Here is a 14704-nt window from a genome sequence, read left to right on the forward strand (position 1 = left end):
TAAAAATGTCAGCCTTAGTTCCATCCTTGCTGGATTAGTATAATTCTATACCAACCAGCAACTCTTGTCCGAAATGTGTAATTTTCCAAAATTGTATAGTTGCACTACGAGTCAAAAACATCCAATAAGCTGGGAAGATAATATTTTAATTTCTTCCCACGCTGGTTAACTAATGAGTATCTTACCACCACCAGTTATACAAATTAAGGATATTGTTGGAAAGTTTTAAGTAAATTATTATTTTGTGTATAGTTTACGAAAAAGATGTGAACTGTCCTCGACGCATGCGCATAACTAATAATTATCATCATATTTGATGATAATATTTAGTCTTAACTATTATATACCTTAGGCAAAAAAAGAAATGCTACTAAAACATCCTTCAAGCAGATATGGATGCTAATCTGTACAACCGACAAGCTAATGAGAAAAATAATTGACACGATATTCATGCTGATAAGAAACTTCCAAATAAAACTGAAGTCAGTCAATAATAATGTTTATTTCATATTAGCTTTCAAAACAGCCATAAATAAAGATTTCCAAAGTGTTAAGATAAGATTTTTTTTAAAGTCGGTGAGATATCAAACAAGTACAACTAATTAAGCTTATGTGAGCTTTGAACCGACTACATAGTGTAAGGTCTAAAAGATTAAATACAGAATTAATTTGAAATTTAGTAAATAATTTTCTGTACTGAGACTATAGTAGATCTAGCCGAAATTTAGTACACTTGCCAAAAAAATAAATTGATATCACGGTAAATTTTCATTTTAAAACTTGGTGTTTATTTAACAGACAATATTCTATTTATATTTATTATAATATAAACTGTAAATCTATAATGAAAACGTATAAATGTGCTAAAAATGCACGGTTTTACTTTACGCACTTCGTTAGCAACTTTTGTTTATTTACACCGGTTACCTCCCAATTGAAGAGCACTTAACGATTTCCTTCCCCGCGAAAGATTTCCCGCCGTAAATAAACCACGTGAACAAACAAACAAAAAAAAGCAAAATGGACACAGGCTTTGATGATCCAGGAATCTTTTTCAGTGACAACTTCGGTTCCGAAGATCAAAATAACGAAGATCAAATCAACAGAACGCAAGTGAAAAAACGCTTCAAGGATTTTATCCGACAGTTTCATGAAGGAAACTTCTCATATCGTTACAGGTTGAACTTCTAGATCTTTAGTGTTTTGTCAGTTATAGTACTGTATAGACATCATCATAATCATTTTCAGTAATCGCCTCACTTTAGAAGAGTATACTTGCGCAGTGTCCCCACTACATTTTTGGCCAGGGGTGTTTTCACCGCCAGCCAAACAAACTTTGGATGAAACATGAGAAGTTTGGGTGACAAAAAGTGCTCGAATGAAAGAAATTAAACAATTTTCTAAGTATATATTATTAAAGGAAGTGTCTACGGGTACGGATCCGTACCTGTAGAGTCTGATTGTAGAGGTACGGATCCGTACCTCTAGACACGCCTGTTAAGGGTTTTCTAGGGGTATGGACCTCCTTTTTCTAGAGATATAGGGTTATTTACATCTTAAATTTTGTTGAAAATAAAATTACAAATAAGTCTTAACAAGTCTTCACTTAAAACTTGGATCTAATTGGGTTACAGATACCAGCGTTCACCCGACTGTTTATCTTCTCTTACCGAGGAACTCCAAATGTTGCATACATCTACATCTACATCTTTCACCCAACCGTCGATTTCCGACTATTACTGGGCGGCGCTGTCAGAGAAACAGTTGTTAAAGAAATGATATGTTACAATGTTAAAAGAATAAAAGCTAAAAAAGACAGTAAAAATGGGACAGAGGCAACAGAATTACATACTGACCACTGCCAGCCTCTCTCTAAAGATACTGAGACTGGGGCTAGATTTTACATAAGTTGGTAGGGAGTTCCAGAGTCGGATGGTCCTTGGGAAGTAGGAGTTAGAAAAGTACTGAGTGTGAGACATGGGGATTAAGTAATTTAGGTTTCTAGTTGGAATAAGATGAGATTGGTCGACTGCAACTGTCTGGGTCCTTATTTTAAAAAACATGACTAATGAATTGTGTAACCTTCTATATTGGAGTGTATTCCATTCTAAGGTTTTCAGCATTTGTGTAACACTACTGGTGTAACTGTAGTCGTACATGACCTACCTAGCAGCTGACCTTTGGACATTTTCGACTTTGCTAGTGAGGGTTTTTTGCCAAGGATGCCAGACGCTTGAACAGTACTCAAGTTGAGGGCGGACATAGGTGTTATAGGCAGCAATTTTGACCTTTTTATTGTCAGTTTTGACATTTCGTTGTATGAAGCGAAGAGTGGAAGTTGCTTTGGAAGTGATATTGTCAGTGTGTTTGGACCAGTTTAGATCTTTGGAAATGGTTATGCCTAAGTATTTAGCTAGCAACCACAGCTGATTTTTCAATGTAGTTTAACCAGTGATATAATAACATACTCATATTCTGCTTAAATAACCAAACAAAGAACTTTTTAAATTTTTGAAATATCTTTAAAAATAAAAAAGTTATGAAGATTTGAAATTTCTGAAATTGTCGTTTTTTCGGGAATTTTTCCTCTATATAAATAATAAGGAACCGATTCGCAGTCGCGGACCGTTAAAACTCTAAAGTTTACATTAATATTTAGTCTTTCACTCATTTTAAAAGATAATTAGCTGAAATTTGGCACACTTATGGTATTTTTCCTGTAGAATACATTTCTGGTGTCTGTTTTGGCATAGGGTGTATAGTTGCCTTGATATTTTACTTAAAATAAGACATGGTTAGGATTTTTTTCTAATTTTCGTGTTTTATCTTGACTCCAAGTCCAAATATGTTACCATATTCTCACTGTTTTTTCACCAGGCAAGACATCATGTATAGGACTAGGAATGTAAAACAAAACATATTTAAATTAAATCTATCATTTTAATGAAGAAATTAAATGTATTATTTTAATATTAAAAGAAAAATATTTCAATATGAAATAAACATGATAAAGTGTGACATTTCAATATGAAACAATGATGACATTTCAATATGAAATAATGATGAAATTTCGATATGAAATAAAATCAAGACATTCAAGACTTTTACAGTAACATTAACAATAATCTTGAAACTGGTACACATAATGAATATATGGTATAGTATGAATACCAACATGTAATCTTACTATAAAACATGATATCACAGACTAGTAAAGTTAAAAAAACATGGTATGAAATTTGCTGTACACATTAGTAATATCATTATGCTCCTTGACATACCACTGGCGACCTGAACTGATACAGTCTGGAATGAATTTTGTGCACAACACAAACTGTTTATTCACAACTTGTCGGTCATCCCTGGATGGCCATTGATAGTACCCATTTTTAGCTCACCTGTCACAAAGTGACAAGGTGAGCTTTTGTGATCGCGCGGTGTCCGTCGTCCGTCCGTCCGTAAACTTTTGCTTGTGACCACTCTAGAGGTCACATTTTTCATGGGATCTTTATGAAAATTGGTCAGAATGTTCATCTTGATGATATCTAGGTCAAGTTCGAAACTGGGTCACGTGCCATCAAAAACTAGGTCAGTAGGTCTAAAAATAGAAAAACCTTGTGACCTCTCTAGAGGCCATATATTTCACAAGATCTTCATGAAAATTGCTGAGAATGTTCACCTTGATGATATCTAGGTCAAGTTTGAAACTGGGTCACGTGCCTTAAAAAACTAGGTCAGTAGGTCTAAAAATAGAAAAACCTTGTGACCTCTCTAGAGGCCATATATTTCACAAGATCTTCATGAAAATTGGTCAGAACATTCACCTTGATGATATCTAGGTCAAGTTCGAAACTGGATCACGTGCCATAAAAAACTAGGTCAGTAGGTCTAAAAATAGAAAAACCTTGTGACCTCTCTAGAGGCCATTTTTAGCTCATCTGATTTTTTGAAAAAAAATGATGAGTTATTGTCATCACTTGAGCGGTTGTCGGCGTCGGCGTCGGCGTCTGCGTCGGCGTTGCCTGGTTAAGTTTTATGTTTAGGTCAGCTTTTCTCCTAAACTATCAAAGCTATTGCTTTGAAACTTGGAATACTTGTTCACCATCATAAGCTGACCCTGTATTGCAAGAAACATAACTCCATCTTGCTTTTTGCAAGATTTATGGCCCCTTTGTACTTAGAAAATATCAGATTTCTTGGTTAAGTTTTATGTTTAGGTCAACTTTCTCCTAAACTATCAAAGCTTTTGCTTTGAAAACTTGGAATACTTGTTCACCATCATAAGCAGACCTGTACATCAAGAAACATAACTCCATCTTGCTTTTTGCAAGAATTATTGCCCCTTTTGGACTTAGAAATCAGTTTTCTTGGTTAAGTTTTATGTTTAAGTCAGCTTTTATCCTAAACTATCAAAGCTATTCCTTTAAAACTTGCAACACTTGTTGACCATCATAAGCTGACCCTGTACAACAAGAAACATAACTCCATCCTGCTTTTTGCAAGATTTATGGCCCCTTTTGGACTTAGAAAATATCAGATTTCTTGGTTAAGTTTTATGTTTAGGTCAACTTTTTCTCTTAAACTATCAAAGCTATTGCTTTAAAACTTGCAACTCTTGTTCACCATCATAAGCTGACCCTGTACAGCAAGCAAACATAACTCCATCCTGCTTTTGCAATAATTATTGCCCTTTGGACTTAGAAAAATCATTTTCTTGGTTGAATATTATGTTTAAGTCAACTTTTCTATAAACTATCAAAGCTATTGCTTTAAACTTGCAACAGTTTTCACCATCATAAGTGGACACATGTACATCAAGAAGCATTAACTCTATCCTGCTTTTTGCAAGAGTGATGGCCTTTTTAGACTTAGAAAATCATGGGTAGGACAATATTTCTATTATACAAAAAAAATCAGATGAGCGTCAGCACCCGCAAGGCGGTGCTCTTGTTTTCATGGGATCTTCATGAAAATTGATCAGAACATTCACCATGATGATATGTAGATCAAGTTCGAAACTGGGTCACGTGCCGTCAAAAACTAGGTCAGTAGGTCAAATAATAGAAAAACCTTGTGACCTCTCTAAAGGCCATATTTTTCATGGGATCTGTATGAAAGTTGGTCTGAATGTTCATCTTGATGATATCTAGGTCAAGTTTGAAACTGGGTCACGTCCGGTCAAAAACTAGGTCAGTAGGTCTAAAAATAGAAAAAGTTTGTGACCTCTCTAGAGGCCATATATTTCATGAGATCTTCATGAAAATTGGTCAGAATGTTCACCTTGATGATATCTAGGTCAAGTTCGAAAGTGGGTCACGTGCCTTCAAAAACTAGGTCAGTAGGTCAAATAACAGAAAAACCTTGTGACCTCTCTAGAGGCCATATTTTTCATGGACTCTGTATGAAAGTTGGTCTGAATGTTCGTCTTGATGATATCTAGGTCAAGTTCGAAAGTGGGTCACATGCCATCAAAAACTAGGTCAGTAGGTCAGATAATAGAAAAACCTTGTGACCTCTCTAAAGGCCATATTTTTCATGGGATCTGTATGAAAATTGGTCTGAATGTTCTTCTTGATGATATCTAGGTCAAGTTCGAAACAGGGTCATGTGCGGTCAAAAACTAGGTCAGTAGGTCTAAAAATAGGAAAACCTTGTGACCCTCTAGAGGCCATACTTGTGAATGGATCTGCATAAAAATTGGTCAGAATGTTCACCTTGATGATATCTAGATCAAGTTTGAAACTGGGTCACGTGCCTTAAAGAACTAGGTCAGTAGGTCAAATAATAAAAAAACCTTGTGACCTCTCTAGAGGCCATACTTTTCATGGGATCTGTATGAAAGTTGGTCTGAATGTTCATCTTGATGATATCTAGGTCAAGTTTGAAAGTGGGTCAACTGCGGTCAAAAACTAGGCCAGTATGTATAAAGATAGAAAAACATTGTGACCTCTCTAGAGGCCATGTTTTTCATGAGATCTTCATGAAAATAGTGAGAATGTTCACCTTGATGATATCTAGTTAAAGGTCAAAACAGGGTCACGTACCTTCGAAAACTGGGGCAATGGGTCAAAAAATAAAAAAACCCGGGGGACCTCTCTAGAGACCAATTTTTCAAGGTTCTTCTTGAAAAGGGGTCAGAATTTTTATTTGAGAAAAATCTAGGCCCAATTTTCAAAACTGGGGTAATTGTGTTTGAAAAACTAGGTCCTAGGGCCAAAATAAAAAAAAAAAAAAGGGGAGGGTTCTATCAAAACTGGGTCATGTGGGAAAAAGGTGACCGATCGGGGAACATGGTCCTTGTTTCTGAAAGGGTTTGCCATAAATTTTTTCAACTATTGTAGGGGTAACAACAACTTTTTCTACTAAAACCAGGATCCCAAATTTGTCCTAAAGGGGGGTTTGTTAAAATTCTCTTTGAAAACCAACTTTAAATTTCCCCAAAAATCATTTTTTTTTTTTTGATCTTTTCTACCATCTGTTTTTGGCTTTGCTTTTTTTTCCTTGCTTTCCTTTTTGGGTAAATTTCCATGTATTTCAGTGAGCACATTTTTTTCATTTTTCCCGATGTTTCTTTGTTAACATTTTCCCCCCCCTTTACGCGTGATTTTCAGAAGGTTGTTTTTGCAAAACTGCCCTTTATCACAAATCCCCTCTTTTATGTTCGCACCTTTCCCTTTTTAGCAGTTAAAACGGGGAATGGTGGTGATAAAAAGCTGTGGCAGCTTTTGGGTAGAGTCCGGTCTCCAAAAGGGGGTTACGGGGAAAGATTTTTTTCTGGGGCAAAGTCTGATTTTTGTTTTTTTTGGGGATTTGTCAGGGAAATTTCCCCCCAAAAAGAAACGGTAGTTTTTTGTAAAACACATTCAGCATTGCGCGGGGAAACCCCCTGGATGACTTTTAAAAAGTATGTTCGTGTTTCATTCTAAAATTTAAAAACCCTTGTTTTTAAAATTTGGTACGCGAAAAATTGCCCAGGGGCCCGTGAAGACCAGTGTGTATTTTTCAACGGGAAAGGTCCCTCGGGTGTTTTTTGGGAAGGGTCAAAAAATTTGGTCAATTTTTTCTAAAAGGGCCATAATTAAAAGAAAGCCCTTTTCCCCCAAGTCAAGATTCCAGTAAGGGCCATTTCGGGTTTGGGTTTAAGAACAGCCAAACACTGGAGAATTTGGCACAGGACCCCCCTTTTGGGGATTTGGGTTTAGATTTGACTGTTTTCTTTTTTCGGGTTTTGGTTTTGGGAAAAATTTTCAATACTTGTATGAAGTCTTTTTATGAAGAAACCTTCCCAGCGAGGGTCGGTTAAAGCTTTAAATTTGGGTATCACGGTAATTTCCAATGTGGGTTTATGCCTTTTTCACAAAAAAAAATGCTTTCCCATCGGTCAGGGAAACCCCAAGATGGTCCCCTGGGGCCCCGGAAGGGTGAGAGTTGTGGGGGGAAAAACCACGTTTCAAAGGGTTCCTTCTTGCCCCTGAATTGAAAAAGGAATGAATCTTTAATTTGGCCCTTTTCTTTGCAGGTTTGTTAAAAATCTTTTTTTGGGGTGTTTTTAAAATTGGGGGAAAAACCCCAAGAGAACGGTGCAACAGTGGAAGTGGGGAAACATCTTTTTCATTTACCGTAATCTTAACATTTATCTCCCATTACCCAGTAACTAAATTGGCACGTTTTTTTGGGAAAGCCCACCGCTCATGAAAAGCAATTTTTTGAATAGTCTCGATAGAAAACCCAAAGGTTTTCCCTAGTGGCATTTTTTTTTTAAGTTGTTCTGGCCCTTTTAAAAGGGTGGGGCAGTTTCTCGCGCTACACAAAGGTGAATCCCAAACTGATGTTGTCCCCCGGAGGCAAGTGTTTTGTTGTACCAAAAATTTTTTTCTTTTCTTTTGTTTTTCCCACCCAAGACCAAGGCCCCAGTTTGTAGTTGTTCCATTTTACGGTATGTAAGCCTTCGCAAAAATAATGCCCTCATCATTTTGGGTTTGTGATTTTTGGGTAGCGTTTGGAATTCCTGCTTTGAAAATTTTCCAAATTGGCTTTGAAAAAACCCTGAAAAAATTGACGTCTTTTTTTTCCAAACTGAATTTTAAAAGACCTCCCAAATGATTAATGCATAAACGAATTTTTTTAAGAAACCCGTGTTCCTTTTTGGCCCTAAATTTTTTAAAATTTTGGGAATTCTTTAATTTTCCCTCCCCAAGTTCAAAAAAGGGTGTTTTTTTTCAGAAACTGAATTTTGATCTTTTATTCTGTTCGATTTTTTCCCTAAAATTTACTGCTGACTCGAAAACATCCAGACCCGGTGTGCGTAACGGGTTTTTTTCCCCTTTTAAAAATTACCGTATTTTGGTGGTTTGGGTCGCCTTTTTCTACCCATTTTGTGCCTAAAAAAGTGCCTGCGACCTTTACGACAAAAACCTTGCCAGCAGTTTTTTTTTTGGGGCCAAATTTTTCTGCCCGTAGCTCTCGCAAAATTACGTGCATCTGTAACGAACGAAAAAAGGAAAAAAAAATTTAAATATCGGCAAACTTTTAAACCAAATAGCAGTTATTTTCAATAAAATAATCGAAAATTTAACCCAAAAAAACTTTTAAATTAGAAGATTTTAAATTTCAAGGGTTTTGGGCGGGTGAATTTTTAAGTTTGTTTTCCTTTTTGTTTTACGGGCCTTTGACATGTACTGGGGTTGGGAAAAAATGGGGACAGATCCGTCCTCCTTCCCAAAATATTTTTTTAATACTAATTTTAGGTTTTAAAAAAATTTAAAAGGATTTTTTTTAAATTTGATCTTTAAAAAAAAGAAAAAAACCAAAAAAGAGAATTTGTTTAATTTTTTAATCAAAATTCAAAAAAAAGGGGGGTTAATTACATGCGGGAAAAAGGGTTTTGTAAAAATTTGGCTGTGCAAACAATTCACACTTAAACTTGCATGAAAACAGAATTTTTAAATTTGCGAACCTTTCCTCCCAAATTTAGTGTCAAAAACCGCTTTTTTATTTTGTAGTCTTTTCCCGATATACTGTTGGTACGAAACGGTTTGGGGGAACGAAAAAAAAACAGTCGATTTCCCCCCAATCGGGTTTTGAAAAAATTTCAGTCCGGGGCACCCAAAAATTTGGCCGCCGCATAATTTTTTGCGGAAAAATATTAAATTTGTGGGGAAAAAAATCCAAAAATTTAACTGCGACTAATAGCTGGGTTTTTAAAATTTTCCGGGACCTTTTTTCCGGGGAAAAAAATTTTTTAAAGAGGGGACAACATTACCGCGCCTATACACACCAAAATAGGGGAAAACTTTTTCGCTTTTAAAGTGCAACTTTTTTTTTCTTCTCGGCCTCGCATTTTCAGTCAAAGTTTCTACTTTTCTTTTAGATCCCCATATTCTTGTGTGAAAATTGAGAAAACTAATTTTTAATGCTCTTTTTTTTGATAAATTTTTTTTGTTTTAAATTTTTTTCTCTGTGGTCCTTTGTGCGTGTAAAATTTTTCCCTTTCCGTTTTTATCCCGTTTATTCACGTTTTTCACAGAAAGTGTCCCCTTTGCACTGGAACATTTTCTAATTCAGATTTCTTTTGGACACTTTATTTTAAAGTTGGACAAGTTTTGCTTTGTACTCTTAAATTTTTTTTGTCAGCAGATTAACTTTTTTAAAACCCGTCTATTTTTGTCTGAATTTTTTGAAGTTTTAAAGGGGGCTTTGGGCAGTTTTTTACAAAAGGGGGCCCGGCTGAATTTTTTTTCCTGACATATTCCGTTTCATTTTCTTGCTCAGGTTTTTTTGGAAAACCACAAAATTTTTTTTGTTGGTTCTTTGGGGCTGGGGCCCCAAAATTTCTTTTTCTAGCAGTCTTTACATTTTTCCACTTTTAATTTTTTTTTTGAAGTTTGTTTTTTTTTCTTCTTTTTATACTGAGTTTTTCTTGTCAAGCCCACAATTTACCATGATGCAAAATTTTTTTTCAATTTTCGAAAAAACAGTTCCAGAATTTTTGGGGAGTCCGTCCCCCTCGTTAGAAATTTTTCAAGTTCCAACACTAAACCCTTTGTTACTAACCCCAAAGGTTTGGGGCTTCACCCTTCTCAAAAATGTTTCAGAAATTCCAGCGGGGTGGGAAAAAAGGGCCCCCGACCGGGGCATGACCCGAGGGGAATTTTGAAATCAAAGGTTAAATGCATTTGGTAATGATTTTTTTTTTTGGGTCATAAAAATTCAAAAATTTTTTAAATTTTAAAAAAATTTTCTTTACAAAAAAAAAATACAAAAAGTCATTTGACAATATTTTAGGGAAAAAATTTTATTGAACTGAAAATTTTTTTTTTTAACATTAGGTCGAAAGGTTGGTACGAAACGCGTAAGAAAAACGTCCATTTGTGCATTTAAAAAAGGTAAGTAATAAAATTTTTAACAGACTTTGATTTTAAAAAAAAAAACACTTCTTTAAAAATTCATTTTGGGGGGAAATCGTTTCTCTTCTCCTTAAATAAGAAAGAAAAACAGAAAAGAAACTGAAACTTCGAAGGGTGGGTTTGTCGCGTAGTTCCCAAAATTTACTTTTTTTTAAAAAATCTTATTTCTTTTTGTATTTTTTGGTTAAATTTCCAATTTTTTTTTAAAAAATCCCACCAAATAAATACTGGGGGGAAATTGGGGCTTTTTACATGATTTTGGGCCGAATCAACGATTTTCCGCATTTTACCTAATTGATCAATTTTCCCAAAAATGGCAGGAAACCGGGCCCAAATGAAAAAAGGAAGGGGGAGATGAATTTCAAAAAGAAAAGCGGCATTTTTGTAGTAGGTTCCGAAACTTTATTTTGGGGATCAAATTTAAATTTTTGGGTTTTATTTATTAAAAAAAAATGTTATGTAAAATTTTTGGGATATTTGAGCGTAATTTTTCACGTCAACTTTCCCAAAATAAATTTTCCCGGGTTTTTGGGGCGATGCAAAAAAAAAGAGAAACCCACGGGAAGGTCATCCAAACGGCTTTTTTTTTGGTAAAATATCAAATGAATATTAATGGCAACCCCGCGACCCGCTTTTGTATTTTAAAGGGTACGTTGCCCCCGGGAGTAAAAAAGCAATAAACCCCATTTCGTTAATAAACAGTGGCCAGATTAATAAGAGGGGCATCCGGTTGACTTTAAAAACAGATTTAGAATTTTTTATCTGGTTTGAAAGTAATTTTATTTATCTTTTTAAAAAAAATTTTTTTTTATTTTTGGAGTCCAGAAAAAAAAGATTTTTTTGGGGAAAAAAAGACACTAACCCTTAAATCACCAGAAATTTCCCGCGATAAACCCCTTTATTTCCTTTTCAGCGGGGGGTTGCTAATTTAGCTGCCTCAAAAACTTTTTAAAAACCCATGTTGTGAAATTTGTAGGGGTAGACCCAGGATTTTTTTTTCTAAAAATTCAAGGGCCCCCCCCCACTTGTCCGGGTTTAACTCCATGGACCCTGTCTTCTTCCCCGGTTTTTTAAGCCCAATTTAGGGCTTGTTACAGAGAAAATATATTGAAAGGGAGGTTTATGGTAAGGTATATTATTTGGGGGCATCTGCCCAAAAACTTGGGGTTACATTTGACGGTCTGGTTAAATCATAGATTACCAGGAAGAGCAGGCCCCAAAAAACAGACCCGGGGGGAAAAACCCAGAAAGAGAGGGGCGGTATTACCCGGGATTTCCGGTAACCCTGGTATTTATCTTCCCCGGGGAAGAAAAAAGCGGTACCATCGGGGAATAAAGGCTTTTTAACTTATCCCCTTCCGTTTATTTTCAATTTACACTGTTTTATGTAGCCTTCCGTAACAAAAAATTTAAACCATGCTGATTTTCTGATTTAATTCTGGAATTTCCGTGCTATTTATTATTTCCAAAAAAAAAACCCCCCGTGCGATTTAAAAAATGTTGCCGACGCGTGACCCCCAAAACCAAAACCTTCGGGAAAAAAACCAGTTATTCCCTATGATAATTTAGTCTGGGCCCCACTTGCTTTTACTTTTAGTTGGGAAATTGTCGAGTCCCGGGGTTCTTGTTTAAAAGATGGTTTGTTTAAAAATCCCCGTTGATTTGAAAGTATTTAAAAAAAAAAATAGGGGGGAAAATGTTTATCTAAAATTTTTTATTTTTTTCTTTAAAAAGATTTGTGAAGCCCTTTTATAAACGTTATGGGTTTTTAAAACGGGTGCAAGAAACGAACTTAAAAAAAGCGCGACCTGTTTTAATTGACCCAGTGCTTTCCCAGAGGGCAATATGGGTTTCCGACGAATACCGCTAGTAAAAATATAAGGGTATTAACAACAGTATTAGTCAAGGTTTTTAAAATCCAGATTTTTTTTTTTTGGCGGGTAAAAGGGTTTAAAGCCTTTTGCGGTTTCCCTTTTATCCCCAAAGATTCTCTTTTAAAAAAACCGAAAAACAGGTTTAAGGGATGTAGTTTCCCTTGATTTTTCAAAATTTAAACAGGGGTTTGCTGAGAATGAAGTTAAGTTGTGTCAATTTCCCCTTTTTATGGGCCCCAATTTTCGATGAATCTGTATATTTTTGACTTTTTGTAATTGGGAAATTCTCGAAATTTTTTTAACCCCCCCCCAAGCATATTTTAAAAAATTGGATGGAAGAATTTTGGAAGGCCCCAACCAACCCCCGGCCCTTGGGGGCCCCTTCCAGGGGAAAAACAAAAAAAAGTTCCGAGGGCTCCCGAAAAAATGCTATTTGGGAAAAAAAGTATAAAATTTTGCCCAAAAAAGGGATGGGCTAAAAATTTTAAGCGTTATAAAAAAAGGATAAAAAAATTACAAAAAAGCACCCAATTCTTTTTTAAAAAAAAAATCTGAATCGGGGTGGTTAGGAAATAGCCCATCAGCCTTAATTCTCCCACATTTAACGGGAAAAAAAGCATCGTTGATTTTTATAAACTTTTCGTTTGGGTTTTAATTTTTTCATTAGAAAATGTTAAAAATTTTCGGAAAAAGAAGCTCTTACTGGTTTTTTTTAGTTACTATGATATTTAAAAGATTTTAATTTTTATTTTTGGGAAAGGGAAAAAAACCCCAAAATTTGGGGAAAATTAAATTGGGATTTTTTTGTTGTTTTTTAAGGGAAAGTAGAACGTTAGGGTTTTTCGAAAATGAAACAACTTTTTTTGGAAAAGATTTAAAAAAGGGGGTAATTTAACCCTAAATTTAAAGTCAGATACTGCCAAATTTCTGTAAAGTCTTGTATCATAAAAATTTGTAAATATTTTTTCCCAAAATTTGGGGGAAAAAGGGGAAACGTTCCGGAAAAATAATTTGGGGGGGTAAAATCGAGTGTGTTATGAAATTTTAAGAAAAAAACTAAAAAAAAAATGAAAAATGGGAGAATATACGTCGTACATCAAAAAGCGAATAAAGGGCCTTTAGGGCCCCTTTTATTCTTTAATTTTTGTAAAATAAAATAGTCTTTGTTGGGTTTTAAAAATAAATAAGGAAATTTTTGAGAGGTTTTTTGCTAAACCGGGCACAAAGTGAAAGGGGGGAGCTTTTTTGATCGCGCGGGGGTCCGTGTCCCTCCGTAAACTTTTGTTGTGAAACCCCCTTTGAGGGCACATTTTTTGATATCTTTATGAAAAAATTTGGTTTTAGAAAGTTATTTGATGATATCTAGGTTTAAGGTTTGAAAATGGGTCAAAAAGCCATCAAAAATAGGTCAGAGGGGTTTTAAAATAGAAAAACCCTTTTTACCTTTTCAGAGGGGGGGTAAAATTTTTTCCCGATCTTCATGAAAAAAATTTCTCAGAATGTTCACCTTTATGATATCTAGGTCAAGTTTTAAAAAGGGGGGCCGTTTCCATAAAAAAAAGGTCCCCGTAGGTCTAAAAATAGAAAAACCCTTTTGGAAACCTTTTTAAGGCAATATATTTTCAAAAACTTCATGAAAATTGGTCAGAACACCCCTTGATTTATTTCTAGGTCAAGTTTGAAAAAAAAGGGGTTCCCCCGTCCCTCAAAAAAATTGGTCCGTAGGTTTTAAAAATAGAAAAAACCTTTTGGGGCCTCTAGGGCCATATTTTTATGGGGTTTTATGAAAATTTATCAGAACATTCACCCTGATGAATTGAGCAATTTTTAAACGGGTACGTGCCATCCCAAAAAAAAGGGGCGTAGGGCCCAAAAATAGAAAAAAACTTTTGGGAATCCTAAAAGGGCCCTTTTTTCATTGGGGTCTGTATGAAAGTTGGTCTGAATGTTCACTTGATGATATCTAGGTCAGGGTTTTTAAACTGGGTCAGTCCCGGGAAAAACTTTGGTAAATAGGTCTTTAAAAAAAGGAAAAGTTTGTGAACCCTCTAGGGGGCCATATTTTCATGGATTTCAAAGGAAAAATTTGGGGGGAAAAGTTCCCCCTTTTGGGGGTTAGGGCAAGTTGAAAGGGGGTTTACGTGGTTTAAAAAAATAGGTCGTTTGGTCCCCCAAAAAAAAGAAAAACCTTTTGACCCCTTAGAGGCCATATTTTTTTATGGGTTTTGTTGAAAATTTGGGTTTTTTAAAGTTTGTTTGATGATATTGGTTTAAGTTCGAAAGTGGTCCCCTGCCCTTAAAAAATTAAAGGGGGCCCGAGGTCAAATAAAAGAAAAACCCCTTGGGGGACCTCTTAAAAGGGCCTTTTTTTTCATTTGGGGTTGTAAGAAAGTTTGGGCTGAATGTTCGTCTTGGAAAATTTGG

At 35.4% G+C, this 14704-nt stretch overlaps 1 protein-coding gene across 1 annotated transcript in view; it reads left to right on the forward strand.

The window, feature by feature from the left end:
• Positions 1-993: 993 nt before the first annotated feature.
• LOC123545030 (DNA replication licensing factor mcm5-like) overlaps positions 994-14704 on the forward strand; it is a 56639-nt gene continuing 42928 nt past the window's right edge. The window contains 1 exon segment of the mRNA XM_053539326.1: positions 994-1178. Coding sequence (XP_053395301.1) covers positions 1021-1178 — 158 coding nt within the window. The 5' untranslated portion in view covers positions 994-1020.

Source organism: Mercenaria mercenaria, chromosome 1 (assembly GCF_021730395.1).
Source record: "Mercenaria mercenaria strain notata chromosome 1, MADL_Memer_1, whole genome shotgun sequence".
NCBI lineage: Eukaryota > Metazoa > Mollusca > Bivalvia > Venerida > Veneridae > Mercenaria > Mercenaria mercenaria.